This window comes from Polypterus senegalus, chromosome 8 (genome assembly GCF_016835505.1).
Source record: "Polypterus senegalus isolate Bchr_013 chromosome 8, ASM1683550v1, whole genome shotgun sequence".
Classification (NCBI taxonomy): domain Eukaryota; kingdom Metazoa; phylum Chordata; class Cladistia; order Polypteriformes; family Polypteridae; genus Polypterus; species Polypterus senegalus.
Window position 1 is genome coordinate 27,272,338 of NC_053161.1, and position 17,351 is coordinate 27,289,688.

At 35.4% G+C, this 17,351-nt stretch overlaps 1 protein-coding gene across 2 annotated transcripts in view; it reads left to right on the top strand.

Moving 5' to 3' along the window:
• The window catches only part of LOC120533851 (A disintegrin and metalloproteinase with thrombospondin motifs 20-like), a 423,413-nt gene extending 407,023 nt beyond the window's left edge, over positions 1-16,390 (top strand). For both annotated transcript variants that reach the window (XM_039760893.1, XM_039760894.1), the window contains 4 exons: positions 5,640-5,773; positions 9,669-9,760; positions 12,026-12,130; positions 14,769-16,390. In XM_039760893.1, coding sequence (XP_039616827.1) covers positions 5,640-5,773; positions 9,669-9,760; positions 12,026-12,130; positions 14,769-14,858 — 421 coding nt within the window. In that variant the 3' untranslated portion in view covers positions 14,859-16,390. The remainder of the gene's footprint in view (positions 1-5,639; positions 5,774-9,668; positions 9,761-12,025; positions 12,131-14,768) is intronic.
• Positions 16,391-17,351: the final 961 nt, after the last annotated feature.

Sequence of the window (17,351 nt, forward strand, 5' to 3'; positions counted from 1 at the left end):
TTTATATCTCCTATTATAAAAACTTCGTGACTACTGTCAGCAGTGACCAAGATCCAGTCAGCCTCGTCCATTCTGGCCCCCTAATCATCCCCTATTTTTAATTGGCTGTCTCTCTGACCCCTCCACCACCTAGTAGCTAATGTGTGGTGAGTGAACTGGCATAATAATGGCTGCCATCACATCATTCAGATGGGTGCTGCACATTGTTGGTGGTTGAAGTGGTTCCTCTCTGTCTTTGTAAATGAGCAAATGAGTAGTGAGAAAAGCACAATAGAAATGTAATTATTTTTATTTTTATTATTGTTACATCATGGACCATCACTGGGACTATCTGACTAGGTGGTACTACATTAAAGGCTAAGAGATAAGTATTTGTTGGTTTTACTCACCTCTAATGTTTCTGACAATTCAGTTCAAAAAAGTGAAATTCTCCTCATTTATTCCTCTAAAACCAAAACCTTTGGGGGTAGTTTGTAGGCAGCTGCATACTCTTTTTCAATTAAAGCTGCCCACTCTGTGCTTCTTTTTCCTTCTAGAGAAGTCCACTCCACATTTTCATTTCCCCTGCAAGTAGTCCACAATGTGTATTGGACTTCACTCAATTCAGTCTGCTTTGTCCTCTTCAAAAACAAAACCATTTCAAAAATTTCTGAAAGCAACTGCATTCAGATTCTCGTGTGTACTCTGAGTAAATGTTGACATCACACTAACCCCGTTCACTGGTGTAATTGTACAGGAAACATTGTTCAACACATTCTGGAGACCCTTTCTTACTTTCAGCTGCATTCACTGGTGCAGGTTCATTTTCAGCTTTCTGGAGTTTCAAATCCTTTATCTGATAATTGGAGCTTCATTGGAGTATTTTATTTGTAACCATATGAAACATAATAAAAGGCTGGATGGATAACGGGATAGATGGATCAAAGAGAGATGGCAAAAACTTCTGGAGACGATAAGATTGATACAGTTGCAAGCGTGGGGGCTAGAACTGACATAGCCGTAGACAAAATTAGGGTGGCTCGATTCAAAAAGTAGTGTGCTGTGGTTTAGACAATTCAAAAACCTCTGCTAAGTAAACAGGAGTAGCAAATTCAAAACGTTCTACAATTACAGGTGATGTAGTGACAGGTACATGATTACTTGCTTTAACTTTGAACATACTCGCATAGGGCTCGATTGTTAAACTGGCGTGCTGTTGCTTAGGCAATTCAAAAATCTCCGCAGATGAAACAGGAGTAGTTTGTTCTAAGGACACCGTAACATACATATAGTCCCTTAACTTGGTTTTTACTTGTGGCTTTCGTGTTGCTCCAGCCTTGGGCTTAACTGCTGGAGTGCTGGCCATGGGCTGGACTGGAGTGGCCAGTCTACCCTCCGATGGAGACACAACGGTGGTAGGCATACCCTTTGCAACTGTAGCGTTTCTCTGCTTAACCACCCCCTGAACAGCATACCACTTCAGCAGATAAGAAATTTTATCCTGAATATAAGCAATACGATCATCTAAATCATAAAAAATAGTGTCCTCCTGCAAATCTTGGATTGTGACCAAGAACGCACAGACTTGAACAAATGGTCCTCAATTTCTGTTATTTCATTATATTTTCTGTGCTGAATTGGTGGCGAGAGGCCAGTCTTCCAGGCCTCATAATAGGAATAAAATGCCCATCAACAATATTCAGTGAGTCTTTAAGATACTGTAGCTCAATTTTTAATTTGCAGCTACAACATTGACTTTTTTTATTTAAATAGCTATCCATTCTGTCATGAAGTTGCTTGAGTTCTGAAAGCACAGCTGCCAAAATACTTCCAAGATGGCCCAGGAGGGGGAAAACACCGTCAAAATACCCTGACTAGAGTTAACAATAGCCAAGACAAACCTTGATAAAATAAAAAGGTTACGCAAGCCCCAAAGCTCCAAAGAGCACAAGGAGAAGCCTGAAAAGACAAGGAGTAACACAGTAACCAAAAGTCCCAATACAGAATACAAAAACAGGTCAAAAGCAGAGCAGAAGTTCAATAAATATCATACAATGCAGTCAATGCAATCCCAATAAGAAATTGAAAAATCAAAAACAGATCAAGGGTTCAGAATACCAGAAAGTCGAAAAGCAATAATAAAGCAAAGCAAAATCACAACAACTATCCATTATTAGCACATTCATGGAACAGTGAAGAATCATGGGTAGGCCCTCCATTATACAGGGTTGAGGGCCTTTCCTGGCGGTGATGGGCAGGTGGGACCACCCATAAATCAGAAGGGACATAGCTAAAGCCCTTCCCCTTTTCCAACATATAATTAGAAAGATGTGCATAATAAATGAAATAAACATTTAATAGATAACAGGTAATTCTGCACAGGAGCACTAGAAGAGTGAAATGCTTAAGCCCTTCACCTATGCATCTGCATGTGAGTTGATGGCTGCCGGTGAATTGTTCAGTTGTCGCTTTCAAGTGTACCGCAATGGCCAAATATTTTACACCTTTCGACAACTACCAGTGCCTCTTAAACATCTTAGACTCGCAGGTGACGATTTCAGTAGTGGACATTTTGATGTTTATGAATGTTTAAACTCTCAAAAGCTGGATGTGAAGTTATCGATGAAACCGGTTGTATACTTACAATGCTTGACAGATTGCCTAATGTCTCTTCAACACAAGTCCTACAAATACTGTCGTAATTGAAACAAACCATGAAACTCAAACCGATTATGACAGCAGCAATCCAAGCTGTGAGATTTGAAACAAGATTACTGTTCACATGGCCAACTGTAAGTTGCATGCTTAAGAGTAAGCTCAGCGCACAGCTTGGTCATGTTACAACCGGAGGGCTGAACTCACAATGTGGTATACAAAGAGATCCTTAACAAATAAGTATTGGTGTATTTTCCCTCAGTTTAAAAAGGTTTAATTTTCTTCTTAATAAAAATTTTAAGGCAGTACTTTGCCGCTGCGAAGTGCGGGTATTTTGCTAGTGTCTAATATAAAGAGAGTAGGAGCTGCAGAAAAGAAATACCATGTAGATAATTTATTGGGATTAGCAAGTAGAGGGTTCAAAGCATAAATGAGGGGTGCATGAAGAGAGACTTATCTGTCAGGAGATAGAAGGCACTTCTCCTCTGCTGTAATGCATTGGGCCTGTGTGCATGGTCGCCAGCAGGCAAGTCTACTTAAGGGTCCTGACCTGGATCAAGTCACAGAATTGGGGACAGTAAGGAACATGGTGTTTCCTCTGACCCCAAGTATGGTTAGAGTTGATGCTTGTGGCATGAATGTGGAAGAGGCAGATGAGCATGCATAGAGCCACGTTGGAAGGAGCCTGGGGCCTCAGCAGCAGCTTTGGAGGGTGGTCTAGTAAGGAAATGACAGATTCAGTTGTGAAATAAAGAATTGCTTTTTTATGGGCCATTTACTACCAGGACTGTGCAAAGCGGTAGTTCCTCTGTCACTCCCCAGTCCTGAGTGTTGTAATCTAGGAGAGAATGCTAGAAAGCAGTTTATGAACTATGCAAACTGAAGATGTAAAAATGATAATTATTTTTCAAGTAAATCCAACACTTGGATGCCAAAAGTTGTGCCCTGCCATCCTTTATAGGCAGAGGTTGATGACACAAAACACCATGAAACCTATTGATTGGCGTAGCAACCATAAACAACATGGCCATGACTAAGTCAAATTGTCACAAAATGGTGGTGACCAGCCAAATGAAAAAAAAAACAACACAGAATAATGATAAACATTCTGATTGTCCCAAAAACAAACTGTACAAACACTTTAAACCTAATGGAAAGTTTATTTTTTCCATTTTTTCATTTGAAGTGACACAAGAGAAGGAGACAAAATATCGAGCAGCAAGATATATTTATTTTAGTAGTTTTTAAAAATTCACAAAGATAACACATTTTACAAGATAATTCTAATTATTATGTTGGTAATCATTATTTAAAGTATTTATATTTTTGGGGGAGAAAAAAATTGTTTGCATGGTATGGTATGAATTTTGGAAGCAGATTAAACAAATATACAAACTAAATTGCCCTGTGTTTTGTGTTAGCAAGACAACAGCTATTAAAGCGCTTCGGTCAGTTGTAATGCTGTGTTTTTAAGCGCTCAACAAATAAATATGGTATGGTATGGTATGGTAAAGTTCACATTTAAAAGGTATACTGGAAGTGAAATTGATGCTTGTATACTAAAACATGCTGTTCTAAACATACAGGAAGGCAAAGAGTGCTGTTTTGCAACAGACAGTTAAAATAATTTCCTATCACTAGCCTAGTTTTAATTAAATACAAGAAATGCAAGAAAAACAAATGAGGTGGTGTACAGGTACAGAAGTGGCATCACACAGGCAAATATCATGCAAGGATGTCCAGAGTATGATTTATTGAAATTAGCTTGGTTTTATGATCATTATGGACACCAGAGAGACAGAGCTGTCTTTAAGGGCAAGCACCATCAGGGGCAAAACAGCCAACCCGCACACAGGGTTTTGTAGAGGACATTTATGAACACAACCACATTCACTCACATCTAGGCAATTTAGAACCAACAGTTAATCTAATATGGCTGTAGCTGCTGGTAAGTAAGGCAGGATCAAGCACGGGTCAAACACGTGCTGAAAGAAAGCTCTCAGTCCAAAAGTTCATTTTAAATGATTTAGTGAACATTCAAAGCAAACAGTCCACACAAGAATAAAGAAAAAAGGTTGTTACACACTAGGATAAAAGGAGGAAAAATTGAAAAAATGTCTCTTCTCTAAACTTAGCTTTTCTTGTCAAACTTCAGTTGTTAATATACTTAAAGATACTTTACTTCACCTTCAGTATGTTCTAAACATGCGGCACTGCACGTTCAATAGAGCACATTGCGTTACATTCTGTTGGGCATGTTAAGGTATGGTTTAAAATGGTGTGCCCTCTATGCCTTACGCACAGCAAGGCAGGTCACTAACTGAGACTACTATGTAGTCAGTGGGACATGAAACAGTTAGAATATGCCAATTCAGTTCAGCTTGTGGCGGTTATAAGAACCTCTCATGGACTATGCACTAACATGTAACTTAAATAACTAGGAAATGGCCCTTACAATTGCTTTTTTAAAATGTGTTTATTGGATTACCTGCTCCACCTCTAATACATCATCATTAAAGTAGATTATTTATAAGTATGAATAAAGGTGGTGTTGTACAAGATGAAGCTGCAAAGACAGATTGAGAAAATTCTGACAATGAATGGATGGATGAGATCAGACGTGCTTTAAGAATGTGATTTTTCAAACATTTTCTCTAAAATTTTCAATGGGTACAATTAAAGCATTAAAAAAGATAAAAAATCATCAACTGATATATGATAGGCTTTGTTTTTGATAATATCAGCCCCTGTAAATAAGGGCTTCAATTTGGCAACACTGGCATTTATTTAACAATTAATTAATTGTTAACTCTTTTCTGAAAAAATGGGTTTAATTGATTTTTATGAATGTATTTCTTTTTATAGCCCTTTTTAAGGCAATATCTTAAAGAATGTTCATTTGATTTATACCTACATTATTTTGGGAATTGTTGTTGCCCTTGAGTGTAGAAAATAAACAGATAAGCGTTATGAAACAAATCAGTTTGTATTTTCAATCTTTACAGACTACAAAACCCTTATGAATGCCCTTTCAATGGAAGCAGGAGGCGAGACTGTTTATGCAGAAATGACTATGCTGCTGCTGGATATACAGTGTTTTATAAGATCCGACTTGATGTAAATGCAATGCAGATAATAAGTAAGTGCAAACACATCAACATTGTTTTTAAACAAAGAATCTGTGAGCATTAAAATGAAGTGGATGCTTTATGCTTCTTTTCTCTCTCTATTGATAAAAAACATTCTTGACTGATGTAGTCATCGTGCAGCAAGATCCTGCTCCCTCCCCTATTCAGTGATCTCATTTATTCATGGCAGACCTTGGAACATTCTCTATTAACAGGATGTGTAGAATCTGTTTTTCTTCATCCCAGCCTGGGGATCGACTATTCACTGAAAAATAAAAAAAAAGAAAGAAAACTTGCCAACCAAGCACACAGAATGCAACTAAATGTTCAGTTAACACCTGCTTATTTCAAAACATGTTTTTGCAGTGCTATATTTTATTCACAACATGCTTATTAACAAGACTGCTTTAATCACATTTTAAAAGTTCATTTTTAATTTTTTAACTTTAAACAATCGTCTCATATTTGCCAGATGCAATATGAAACAGGCTTTCCGGAAATAATTATGTTTTGTATTTGGCAAAGGACATTCTGACAGCTCTGACATTTTTTTTTTCTGAAAAGAATTGATAACTCCACTGGGACAAAATGGTTTGCTTCTGACTTAAATTAGAAGAAGAAGAACTTTGTATACCTCATTGCATAGTAAATTTAAGAAAATAAAGCATATTGTTTGTTAGTTATGCATACACTTTCCAATGTTTAGCCCTGTTCCAACAGAGACTGAGCTGAGCCGTTCATTTCTACTTAATTGTTCAAGCAAATGATTACTGGTACCCAATTCACTAACATTTACACAGCCTTTTTATTAAGGGAAATTAAAGGTAAGAAAATGTGCAACAGAAAAGTGCATGTTACGCTGTCAAGCCACCCCAGGAATACGTGCAAACTTTGCATTAGTAACATATAATAAAAATGAGAGAATTTATTTCTGCATGGTAGTTGTATGGTTTTTAACTAAGCTGAAACATAGTGTGTGGCAAATGCATGTCAAATTAGCAATAGCTCTTAAATGCATCCATCCATTATCTAGCCTGATTAGTCCAATGCATGATTGCATGGAGGTCTTAAATGCAATCACAAAATACTTTTAATGATTAAAGTAGGAAGTGGTTAAAGATCCTACTTTGTTTTTAAGAGATTGAATTCATACAAAGCCTATTCACCATTTTAACTGTGTATGATTTTATTCAGATCAATGAAAAACAGGCTTTATCTGCTTTGCAAAAGTAATCAATTCTTGAAAACCTCTTTGTAAGGAAAATTGTTATGTGAGCACAATAATTATCATTAATCAAAAAGGAAAAGTAATTGTTAAGTGTTTCCTCATCCCTACAATTTAACACCAAAATACATAAAACAGCAGTTAATTACAGTTTTATAATAAAAGTAGACATCAAAACAAACCCAAATAAAACATTTTCCTTTCATTCAATACTGTTTAAGAAGACTGTTTGCATATAGGCTTTTCTAACAGTTTTTTTCTAGATCCATAATGTTCTTGCTAATGCCACCATACTCCAGCTCTGCTCCGTTTCATAGACTACAGTGAGTTGTTCTTGGAGAGACAGATAGTTTGTTACTAACAGCAGCACACTTTGAAGAGTGCCCAAGACTTGGCTTTGTAACCTGTGAGCCTGTACTTGATTTTTTCTACATTTGTTTGAAAATGTAAAATTATGTAAAACTGTACAGAAAAATGTAGAGGTTAAAGAACATACTTACACAATCATTATTAATGCCAACCTATCGATTTTTTGAACTTAATAGAAACTTTTTGTTGTTGAGGGAATGCTACATCATCAGCAACCAAAAACGACAGTGTTGCCAGTCCATCCCAGGATGCACTTCTGCACACACCCACACTCAGCGTTATTGGAGCAGAGTGTAGCTCTGACAGAGCATACTTCAGAAGTAACCCTGGGAAAAGGAAACTCGTTGGAAGGAAGATTCTCCCTTAGAAATTAACCAGATTAATCCAATCAAAGACCGATTACTAACTGGTGATGATAGATGACAGGCAATTAACACATTCTAAGAGTGTTGTAACAGATACAAAGAAAGAGAGAGTGGGGAAAAGAGGATTGGCAAGAGGACATACAACTCTGGAAAACAAGTGCTAAAAGAGCAATTCCGTTAGGAATAAATAGGATTCTGCTACCAGTCTAAAGACCAGGCAAGTAAAGTAACGTGAATATAGGGTTTAAGCTCCTGTTCCTGCCAGTGCTACAATAAATATGAAGTCAGAATCAGTTGGAATGAAGGTTTGCAGGCAGGGAGGAAGAAAAAAGGATGGAGACAAACAAAGATGGAAGATGTGAGATGTTTTTGTCAGAATTGGAGAAAGGCATGTAGGAATGACACCCCACATCACAGACAGACCAGGAACACACAAAGAAAGACCCAATACTTTGATTTTATTCCAGGTTGAAGTGTGCTCTGAGGCTTATTCTTGCAGTAAAAGAAACCATCTGAAAAACCAACACTGAAACACTTTTTCACAAAAACTATGCTTTATTGTTTATTTTATATCTTAATGTTTTACACAGTTCATGCATAATATGTCTCCAGCTCTAGTTTTTCCAGTGCAAGAAAAGCCAGAAGTATTTAGAAGCTTAATTGCAAAATTGTGCAAGTGCCTACTCTAGTCTGTGTTTCTTAACAAATAAACAAATGCTATAGAATGTCTTTCTGTTGTGAACGCCAATCCAAGACATTTGAAATGCTAATGAATGTCCCTCTGTTTCCATCATCCCATATCTGAAGTGATTGCTCAGAGTTACACAATGAGTTAGGGGTGAGGATTGAACTGGCAGTATTCTGGATGCAGTCCAAACCGCAAGCCACAAGTCTCTGCTGTCAAATTTCAATATATTTAAGAAAAGAAAACATTCCTGATTTAGTTTTTAAGGTTATATTAAAATAAAATATTTCTAAAGAACATTTTTTTTCTATGAAGGTTAACACAGTTATTGCTATTGTTTCAGTACACACTTTTTCCTTATACTTTATTTGTAGAATTCTCTTCTTTTATTTAATTCTGACAAGTCTAGCATTTCAATGTGAAAATCCTTGTTGCCTTATAGCATAAGCAAGATTATCCTTAAATATTTTTATACAGTTCATTTCACTGTTTCCAGAAGTGCCATACTCATTTTTTCATTGATGATCTTTTGCTTTTCTTTCCAATACCACAACCCCCCGTACAATAGAAATGAACAGAAAATTTCACCATATGTCAAACTGAGACAGCATATGTTTTCAGTGAGAAACCCCTTAGACAATGTGTTACTCATTTGTTATACTCTTTTTTTTTTCTCTGTAGGTAAAAATAATGAGATCAAGATGTTATGGAGATTATATAGTTGTGCAGTTCCAGGAAAATGATAGGATACAGGCATATATTTTGGGGTTATTCAAGATGTTCTTTATGAAAATGTAAATCTGAGGTATCTCCCATTTAGTGTGGAAAACTCTTGATGGCTGTTTAATTGTATTAGTTCAGGATTATTTTCACTGCATTGTCTCAATGCCTGCACCATTTCTTTGTAATATTTCCTGTATTTCCTTTGTGCTTTCAAATACTCTGTAGCATTACTGAAAAGTATATCAATCCAACCATTTTCTAAATCACTTATGAGATAAAGGTGAATTCTTCTATACACTTATTAAAGCAATTTTTTGAAAATCACATTTCTAAACTATCTGAAAGTAAATCGGCCTGCTCTGAATGGGACTATTTTGAAACATACATTATACTTTAGATTAATATTATAGCATAATTACAGGACATATTGCTGACTGCGTAATATTTTTCCTTTGTAACAGATGACATGAGTAACATACTTCAAAATATGTTTGGAATAAGTTATAAAAGTAATAAAAATGTGTCTGTCTGCCCCTTAGCCACAGATCTGCTTTTCACTCAGACGTTGCTTGGGAGAACAGTTCCGTTTGCCACAGCAGGAGATTGCTACAGTGCTGCCAAGTGCCCACAGGTATGGAACTGAGAATATCATGTATTGCAATCTTTTACTGTATAGCTAATTGTATGTTCTGTGGACAATTTGAATGCATTTTCAATTATAAACCTAGGAAATGTAGACTAAACATAGCTTAGCTTATATACAAATATACTATGATGGAAGCAGTTTTACAACTGAGCAGACCAATTAGGGTGTATTAAAAATGACATACAGTATGCATAGTTTTAGCTGTTAAAAGTTATGGAAGACTCTGGTTGATTTAAAGGGATGCACAGGTTGAATTTATTAAATTAATGAAGGTGGAATTAAGTCCAAGTTATCCTAACCATACCTCATCCAGTAATATCAAGCTGTACCATTTAACTAGTGCTTAGAGGTCACACTGGAAGTGTCACGGCTAATTTACACTGCCGCTTCTCGGGACGACCCATTCCTCACTATACCACTGATTACATCTTGCAATTAATCACTGCTAGTTTTAATAGTAAAAGAATTCCATAGGTGGCCCTCCAAATCCTGCTTTAAACTGGGCTTGCAAAAATAATCTTCCTAGTTCTAGGACCTCCTTTAAGGTCAGTTTGAAATAATATAGAGTTGAGGGTAGCCTAGTAGGTCATATTAATTAGGTTGCTAAACTGTACAATTAGATAAAATGCAATGTTAAAAGTAATACTACATTACTAATACAAAGCTTTTGTACAATTTGTGTAAGGGTTTCATTTAACATGTGTCTTTTTTTTCCCTTCATTAATTTTCAATTCCAATTATTTAGTGATTCTTCATTTTTGTCCAGTTTTTTTTTTGTTTTCCTCAATGACTTGGAAGCTCATGTTCCCTTATAATCATTTTATCATGTAAATCAAAGAAACTGTATGTTTGTACATATGATTTTGACAGCAATAGTTCAAAACCTACTGAAGATCCCATAACTTTGCTCAATAAGCAGTGTATTGCAAAAATAGTCACTCAAACATTGCTAAAGCATAAATGTAACATAAAATTGTTGGAAACATTTGGTTTCTTAATACACAATGATTTCTGGGTATATCCAAAGGTGTACTTTATAGTGAGAGGTGACACCTTATTGATGTCCAGATCTGGATGGACAGGGGAAGACAGCTTTCCAGGACTTCATGCTTCCCTGATACACTAGAGGGCAGCATTCCTAGGCCAGTGTCCAGTGTGGACTCATGCATACACCTGCAAAACATACTGAGAACTATAGTCCCATTGGGCTGTCCTGCTGAGTCCTATGGTTGCCACCAGGGGGAGCTACTGGGAATAGCTGTCCCTATTTTGAGAAGTGTTTTCTTCAGGCAGTTGTGGCTTTGGTATAAAGGTGTCCTCATAATCTCACTGAAGGGGCTGGAGTTGGGAGAAGGAGTACAACGCTTGTAGGAGGAGATTTGGGAGAAAGAAAAAGAGGAATTGGATGCAAGGATTGGTGTATTGTTTGTTCCTTGTCTGTGTGTATTGAAGATACCTATGACTGGTGTTGGCTCATATTGCTCTGGGAAAGTACCACAAGGGTTCCTCATTTTGTCAGATATTAAGGTGAAGCACATTTTGATAAGAATAGAAGTGGTGATGGGCAAAACAGTTTTTGAACTATTGTTTTAAATACAGTTTCATGAAACTGCTGCTAAAATTTCTTTTGCATGCAGTTTTGTAATTGTGAAAAAACTCACTTAAAAAAATTTTTGGTGCTTTTCAAATTTCTTTTTGGGGTGAAAACCACAGAAAATTGTTCTCTAAAGCCTGTTTCACACATCTTTGTAAACCAGCAGTTTTCCATCTGCATATGATGGTAAATCTGCAGCATAGTAGTAAAATCAATTGTTTTATAGTCCTCCTTCACATCACAACCAAGGAGCACAGTGCATTTTTTAAAAGTGTAAAAAGCTGTATATTTTCTACACAAAGACAAATGAAAATGTACCAGTGCATACATTACTGTTGTAATTGTTGTATGTTGTAATATTTTTGAACTTCTATAGAAAGCTACATTTTCCATGGGAACAAATTATCTATCTATCTATCTATCTATCTATCTATCTATCTATCTATCTATCTATCTATCTATTGTAGATTTATGGTAATCTATTACAAATAAACATTAATTATGAAGTGTTCTATACTTTTCATACTGTATGTTAATGTTTTAGATGCACCTGGGCAACAATGGGTATCTGTACTAATCATAACACAAAAATCAGAAGAAACATTGATGACTCTCATTTTTGTAACCCACTACAAGTATTGACTCTAATGTTTTAGGCTCAATTCAGCATCAATCTCACAGGAACTGGACTGCGAGTAACTGAAACAACAAAATGGATGGCACAAGGAAACTATGCTACAGTAAAAGTGCATCGATCACATGTAAGTAAATATTTTATTTATTTTAACAAATAAAATTTTAATGCTTACAGTGAAAAAATATACAAGTTCAAAATATACTTAACATACAAAAGTTATTATTGTTTATATAGCATTATTTAAGTTACTGTATGGTTGGTTAAGACATTTTTCCCATATTTTACATAAGCAACATTATGCATTCTGGCTTTCAGCCAATTTACTAACCATGTCCCTGTCTATAATTAAACTACTGCTTCAAGCAAGAAACATCTATTACATAAAATACCTTTCTATGCTTGACACCCTCACAAGGTATAAGTGCAGAAACACAGTACAGTGGTTTACATCTATTTTTCACAACGGTTCAACAACCTGAATAAGTGTCTCGCTCAATGTTACAGATTGAGTGAAGGCTGGCAAACTTGTGTTTCACAGTCCTCTTCCTAAGTCACAACATTAATTATAAATTATGATTGTTTTTTATGTATGTAAAGATTCACAGTACCTAATTATTTTTTTATTTATTTTGTAGTTAAAAGAGCATACTCTTTCACTGGATTTGCCATTTAAGTTGGCATCTGATGGGCAAACAGATGTGAATGCATGTGAATTAACACCTCCTTTTTAGGGGAAATTGCTATATTGGTATCAGTAATCTCCTAATTCTCTTTTGTAAATTAAAATAACATGAACTAGCAGAGCAAGCGGATACATTTATAATGTAAAAGTTAGTTAATCCATACAGTGCGTCATTTTGCTATGCCAGTGTTTCCCAAACTTGGTCCTAGTATTGCTCCTAATTAGTAAATGATCAGTTTTTTAAATGGTATAGTGAGAAATGTTGTTGGCATATAATATTCAAGATGAAGATTAATGCATTTGTATAAATTTGCCTGTCTATTACATAAAAAAATCTTGGGATGAGACAAGACTTTTTCGGAGAGACGAGACAAAACATTTTTAGAGAGAAAATTTCAGGTCCCATGAGACGAGACTTTGTGCCAAGAGATGAATTAAAAATCTAACATGTCCAATCGGGGGTGGAAATAAAAGGCAAAAAGTAGAAGACAATGTAGTACATCGTAAGGATGTTCAAAAACGTTGGCACGATACACATGCAGAGCAGGTTAGAGATTACGAAAGTACTAAAATTCAAGAGTCTCAAAAGAAACTGATAGTAAAGATCGCATTAGCTCTAACAAATGGAAATTATTACTAGATGAAATAATGGAACAGCAAAAAGAGATCAAATATACGGACATAGGTAATATGACAGAGCTACTACAACTTTAATTTCAACAAAACCACAATTCAGTCAGGTTTATATTTATGATCACGGAGAAGTGATGCAACTTAGTATCGAAAGAGTTAAATGATCTGATGTATTAGAAATTCTACAGTTAATAATGAATACAAACCCATACATCCAAAAGTATCGCACTTTACACAAAATTTATCTGAAAAACACGGACAAAGAGGCTTTCTTGGATTTCTAAATTAATCCGAAAGATCACACTCGCATATATAATAAACCAACATTGACAAACTGTCAGCAATAATAGTTTCGAAAGATGGAAATATCAAAGACAGAGTTGATATTCGTGTTTATCCAAAAGCACAGCACAATTCGTCACAAGCGGCAGATCCGGGAAATGACTAAATAGATAGATTGATAGATAGATAGATCTATTTACAAGAAATTAAGAACTGGTCAGTTAGTTTCAAATATAAAGTATACTTTATTAATCTGTTAAGCTGTAAAGCACCCAATTTACATGATGAATGCTATACCAAAGGGTGTGCTGCTTGACGAGAGCATTAGGTTGAAGAAAATTAATTGCATGTTACTTTATAGATACTTACATTGATGGATGAAAGAATACACGGGGAGGTTTTCAAAGCCACTTTGCAAACATATATATTGTCACAGAATTGCAGGAGAGTTATTGGGTAAAGCTAAGAACAGATGAGCATATCACATCCAGAGAAGTTTGTATAAGCTATAGTAAAGCACTGACAAACAGACAATAAAAGCTCCTTGGAAGAATAGAACATCCATATTATACTTATTGCATACCTGACAGATCTATGAATCTATCTATTCAATTTAACCTAACATAACATTATGTTATAGCCTCTTAATCCAGTTCAGGTCCACAAGGTGCCAGATGGTTCTCCATCAGCTTTGAACTCAAGGTAGGAGCTGATCTTGATTAAAGCTCCAGTCCTGTGTACACTGACAATGACGAATATAGAATCTGCAATTAAGAAAACACAAACATGTCTTCAGGATGTGAAAGGGGAAATAGAGTAACAAAAAAAAAACTATACAGACATGGGTATAACATGAAAACTCTACCAGATCAGGCATGATATTCAAACCTTGGACACTACATCTGTGGATGTTACTTTTTGATCATGAAAATTGTTTTGGTAGAATTAGCTTTTTTATTTTCATTGTATTTAAGGACTTTCTTGTATAATAAAAAGCAATCCTGGCTTATGTGTACATGGTTGCAAGTGCCAATTCCACCAGCAATAAAACATGTTTGGGTTTTGGTTTATCTGTCTTGCTGCTGTGTTTCCACTCTCTTCCTGTTTTTTAAAAGAACTCTTTCATGTTCTGTACCTCTAACATGATTTTTTTTGTTTTTGGAAGGATGGTACAAGAATATATGGAAGATGTGGAGGATATTGTGGAAAGTGTATACCTCAGACCAACACAGGACTTCGAGTTCAGGTCCAATGAATTTTTAAACAAGTTAAGCACTGTTTAGGGAACAAGATATCAGACTCCTTCCGTCCAGGATGAGACTTTATTGCTTTGTTAAAAAAAAATAAACAATTCTGCACATTTTTACTGTCAAAAGATAACTGTTTGGTACAGAATATTATGACTAGAAATTTGCATTCAATGCCATAGACTCATAAAGCTTAAATCTTTCCGTTCGGGAAAGAATTTTACAGACACAGGACTTAAGTTACTTCAATCATTTCAAGCAAATTGAAAGGTAAACGATGTACAGAAGCCATGATGAGCTTGGTTACTGACCGACAAAGTTGTTTCACAGCAGCATGACTGACTTTTTTTTCCTCGCTGTCTTATGCTACATTCTCTTAAGTTTAATATTTTATTTCTTTGCCTACTTTAACACATTGCCATCACTTGTTGCTGAGTTATCATAATTTGAGGCTTTGTGTTTTTTTCTTCCATCTTGATGTGTTCAGTATCTGAACATAAACCCACACATGGATGAAACAAAAATCATGTTATTCTTCCACAAAAACAGTCAGTCTTGCCTTGTAAGTGAACAAAAGTGCCCATACTCATGTTCTTTTGCTTATATGCAGTGCAGCCACGGATTAGCATTTTTCAAAGCCAGCTTATTAATGATATCTCCACTGAATAGTACCTGACAGTGACTACGTATGAACACAGAACTAAAGGGTGCACTTGAGAAGCTGCCTAATAAGTATTACACTCAATTGTGGAAGATTTCGGGCATAGTCAGGTAAAGGTTTACATGAGGTAATCGACATAGTCATTTCTATGATTTTTTTTTTTTTTTAACTTTTGGCTACTTTTATAAAATGAAGAACACTGTTTTTGTTATCTAAGAGTCAGCTGTAGGCAATAAAACTACTGGTGCATTTATACCCTACCTCTCACAAGCATGTATATAAAAGAGATTTATTTTATTATATTGTAAAATATTTATGTTCACGTATATATTTATTCCTTGTGCTTTGTACATATGTTCTTTTGTTTGACTTTTCCACCATTTCATAAGCCATTATTATTTTTTGTTTTCTGTCACTTTTTTAAATGTGGCATATTTTCCTAACATGATTGTAACCAGTAAAAATACTATAATGACTTGTTATGGCACTGCCCTTTCTATGAATTATTATTTTAGTTTTCTACATGAAGGTGTTTTAAATCAGCATATGCACATTTCCAGTTTGGACTGAAACTTTTTCTACTTGCTATTTAACACCACAGTGATTCTAGCTTAAAAAACACATTTTATCTTTCCCTAGATTTATTTCATTAATTTAAGTATGTAACTACTGTAAATTACCTGCAAAACATGTTGGAGCTTCCTGAGCAGCTATTAAAAATGTTCCTATCATGTTGTTGATAGACAATTCTGTCTTTGAGATCTGTATCAGAAAACGAGTACTTAATGCACTATGTGCCTTGAATATTTGTGGAACTGAACTTCAAATACTCTGTACTGATTTTTCTATTTTTTATTATTATCATTTGTATTAACAATAAATTTTCTTATAATTTATGAACTATTTATGTAAAACAAAATATCTGTTTTTAAATGATACTTGAAATGTATGGTCTTTTTATATTAAAATAAGACATAACAAAAGAAACATTTAATAAAATTGATTAGAAACTACTACCTAAAGAAATCACATACTGTTTTATATTGAGAGAATTGCATTTACCTTAATAATTGTGTATATGTTTTGTATATTAATGGAATCATTTGGTGCTAAAATAATTTTACTGTACATTTTATATTAGCTGACTGCTGTACTAACAGTAATTTACTGATATAAAAGTATAATAAAATTATGCTTATACAGAAGTATGTTTCTTTTCACTGCTTTTCATGCTTTTAAATAGGTTTTAAGAAGTCAAATGCACTGTTGTTGGTACCCTGGACCTACCAGCGGCAGGTCTTGAACTAGCACTCACCAGTCTCATGGGTGCCAATTTGGGAGCCGACTCTTGAGAGGATTCAACTCTGATATCATTAGCCAGGAATCCATGAGGAGGTCTGAAGTTGCTGCACTTCCTGTCCGGTGTGTCAGTTAGGAAGGACTGTGCTTCACTGGTTCCTCCCCCCTTAATTGACATTCTGTTTGAATGTATAGGGGTCGACATAGTAGGGCCCCTTGATCCCTCAGCCCAAGGACACAAATATATTTTTGTTCTTATAGATTGTGTTACCCGATACCCTGAGGATGTCCCATTGAGAGTACCCAATTTGAAAGCCATTTCATGGGAGTTGGTAGGGGACTTTGTGCATATCAGCATCCCAAAATAGATCCTAACAGATCAAGGGATGCCTTTTCCCTCTAAGACATTTGGGGAGATTGCCAAATTACTCAAATTTAGACATATAAAGACCGTAGTATATCATCCTCAAACTGTCAGTCTCATAGAGAGGTTTAATCAGACTCTCAAACAAATGTTATGTAAGGAGTCAGTGAGGATGGT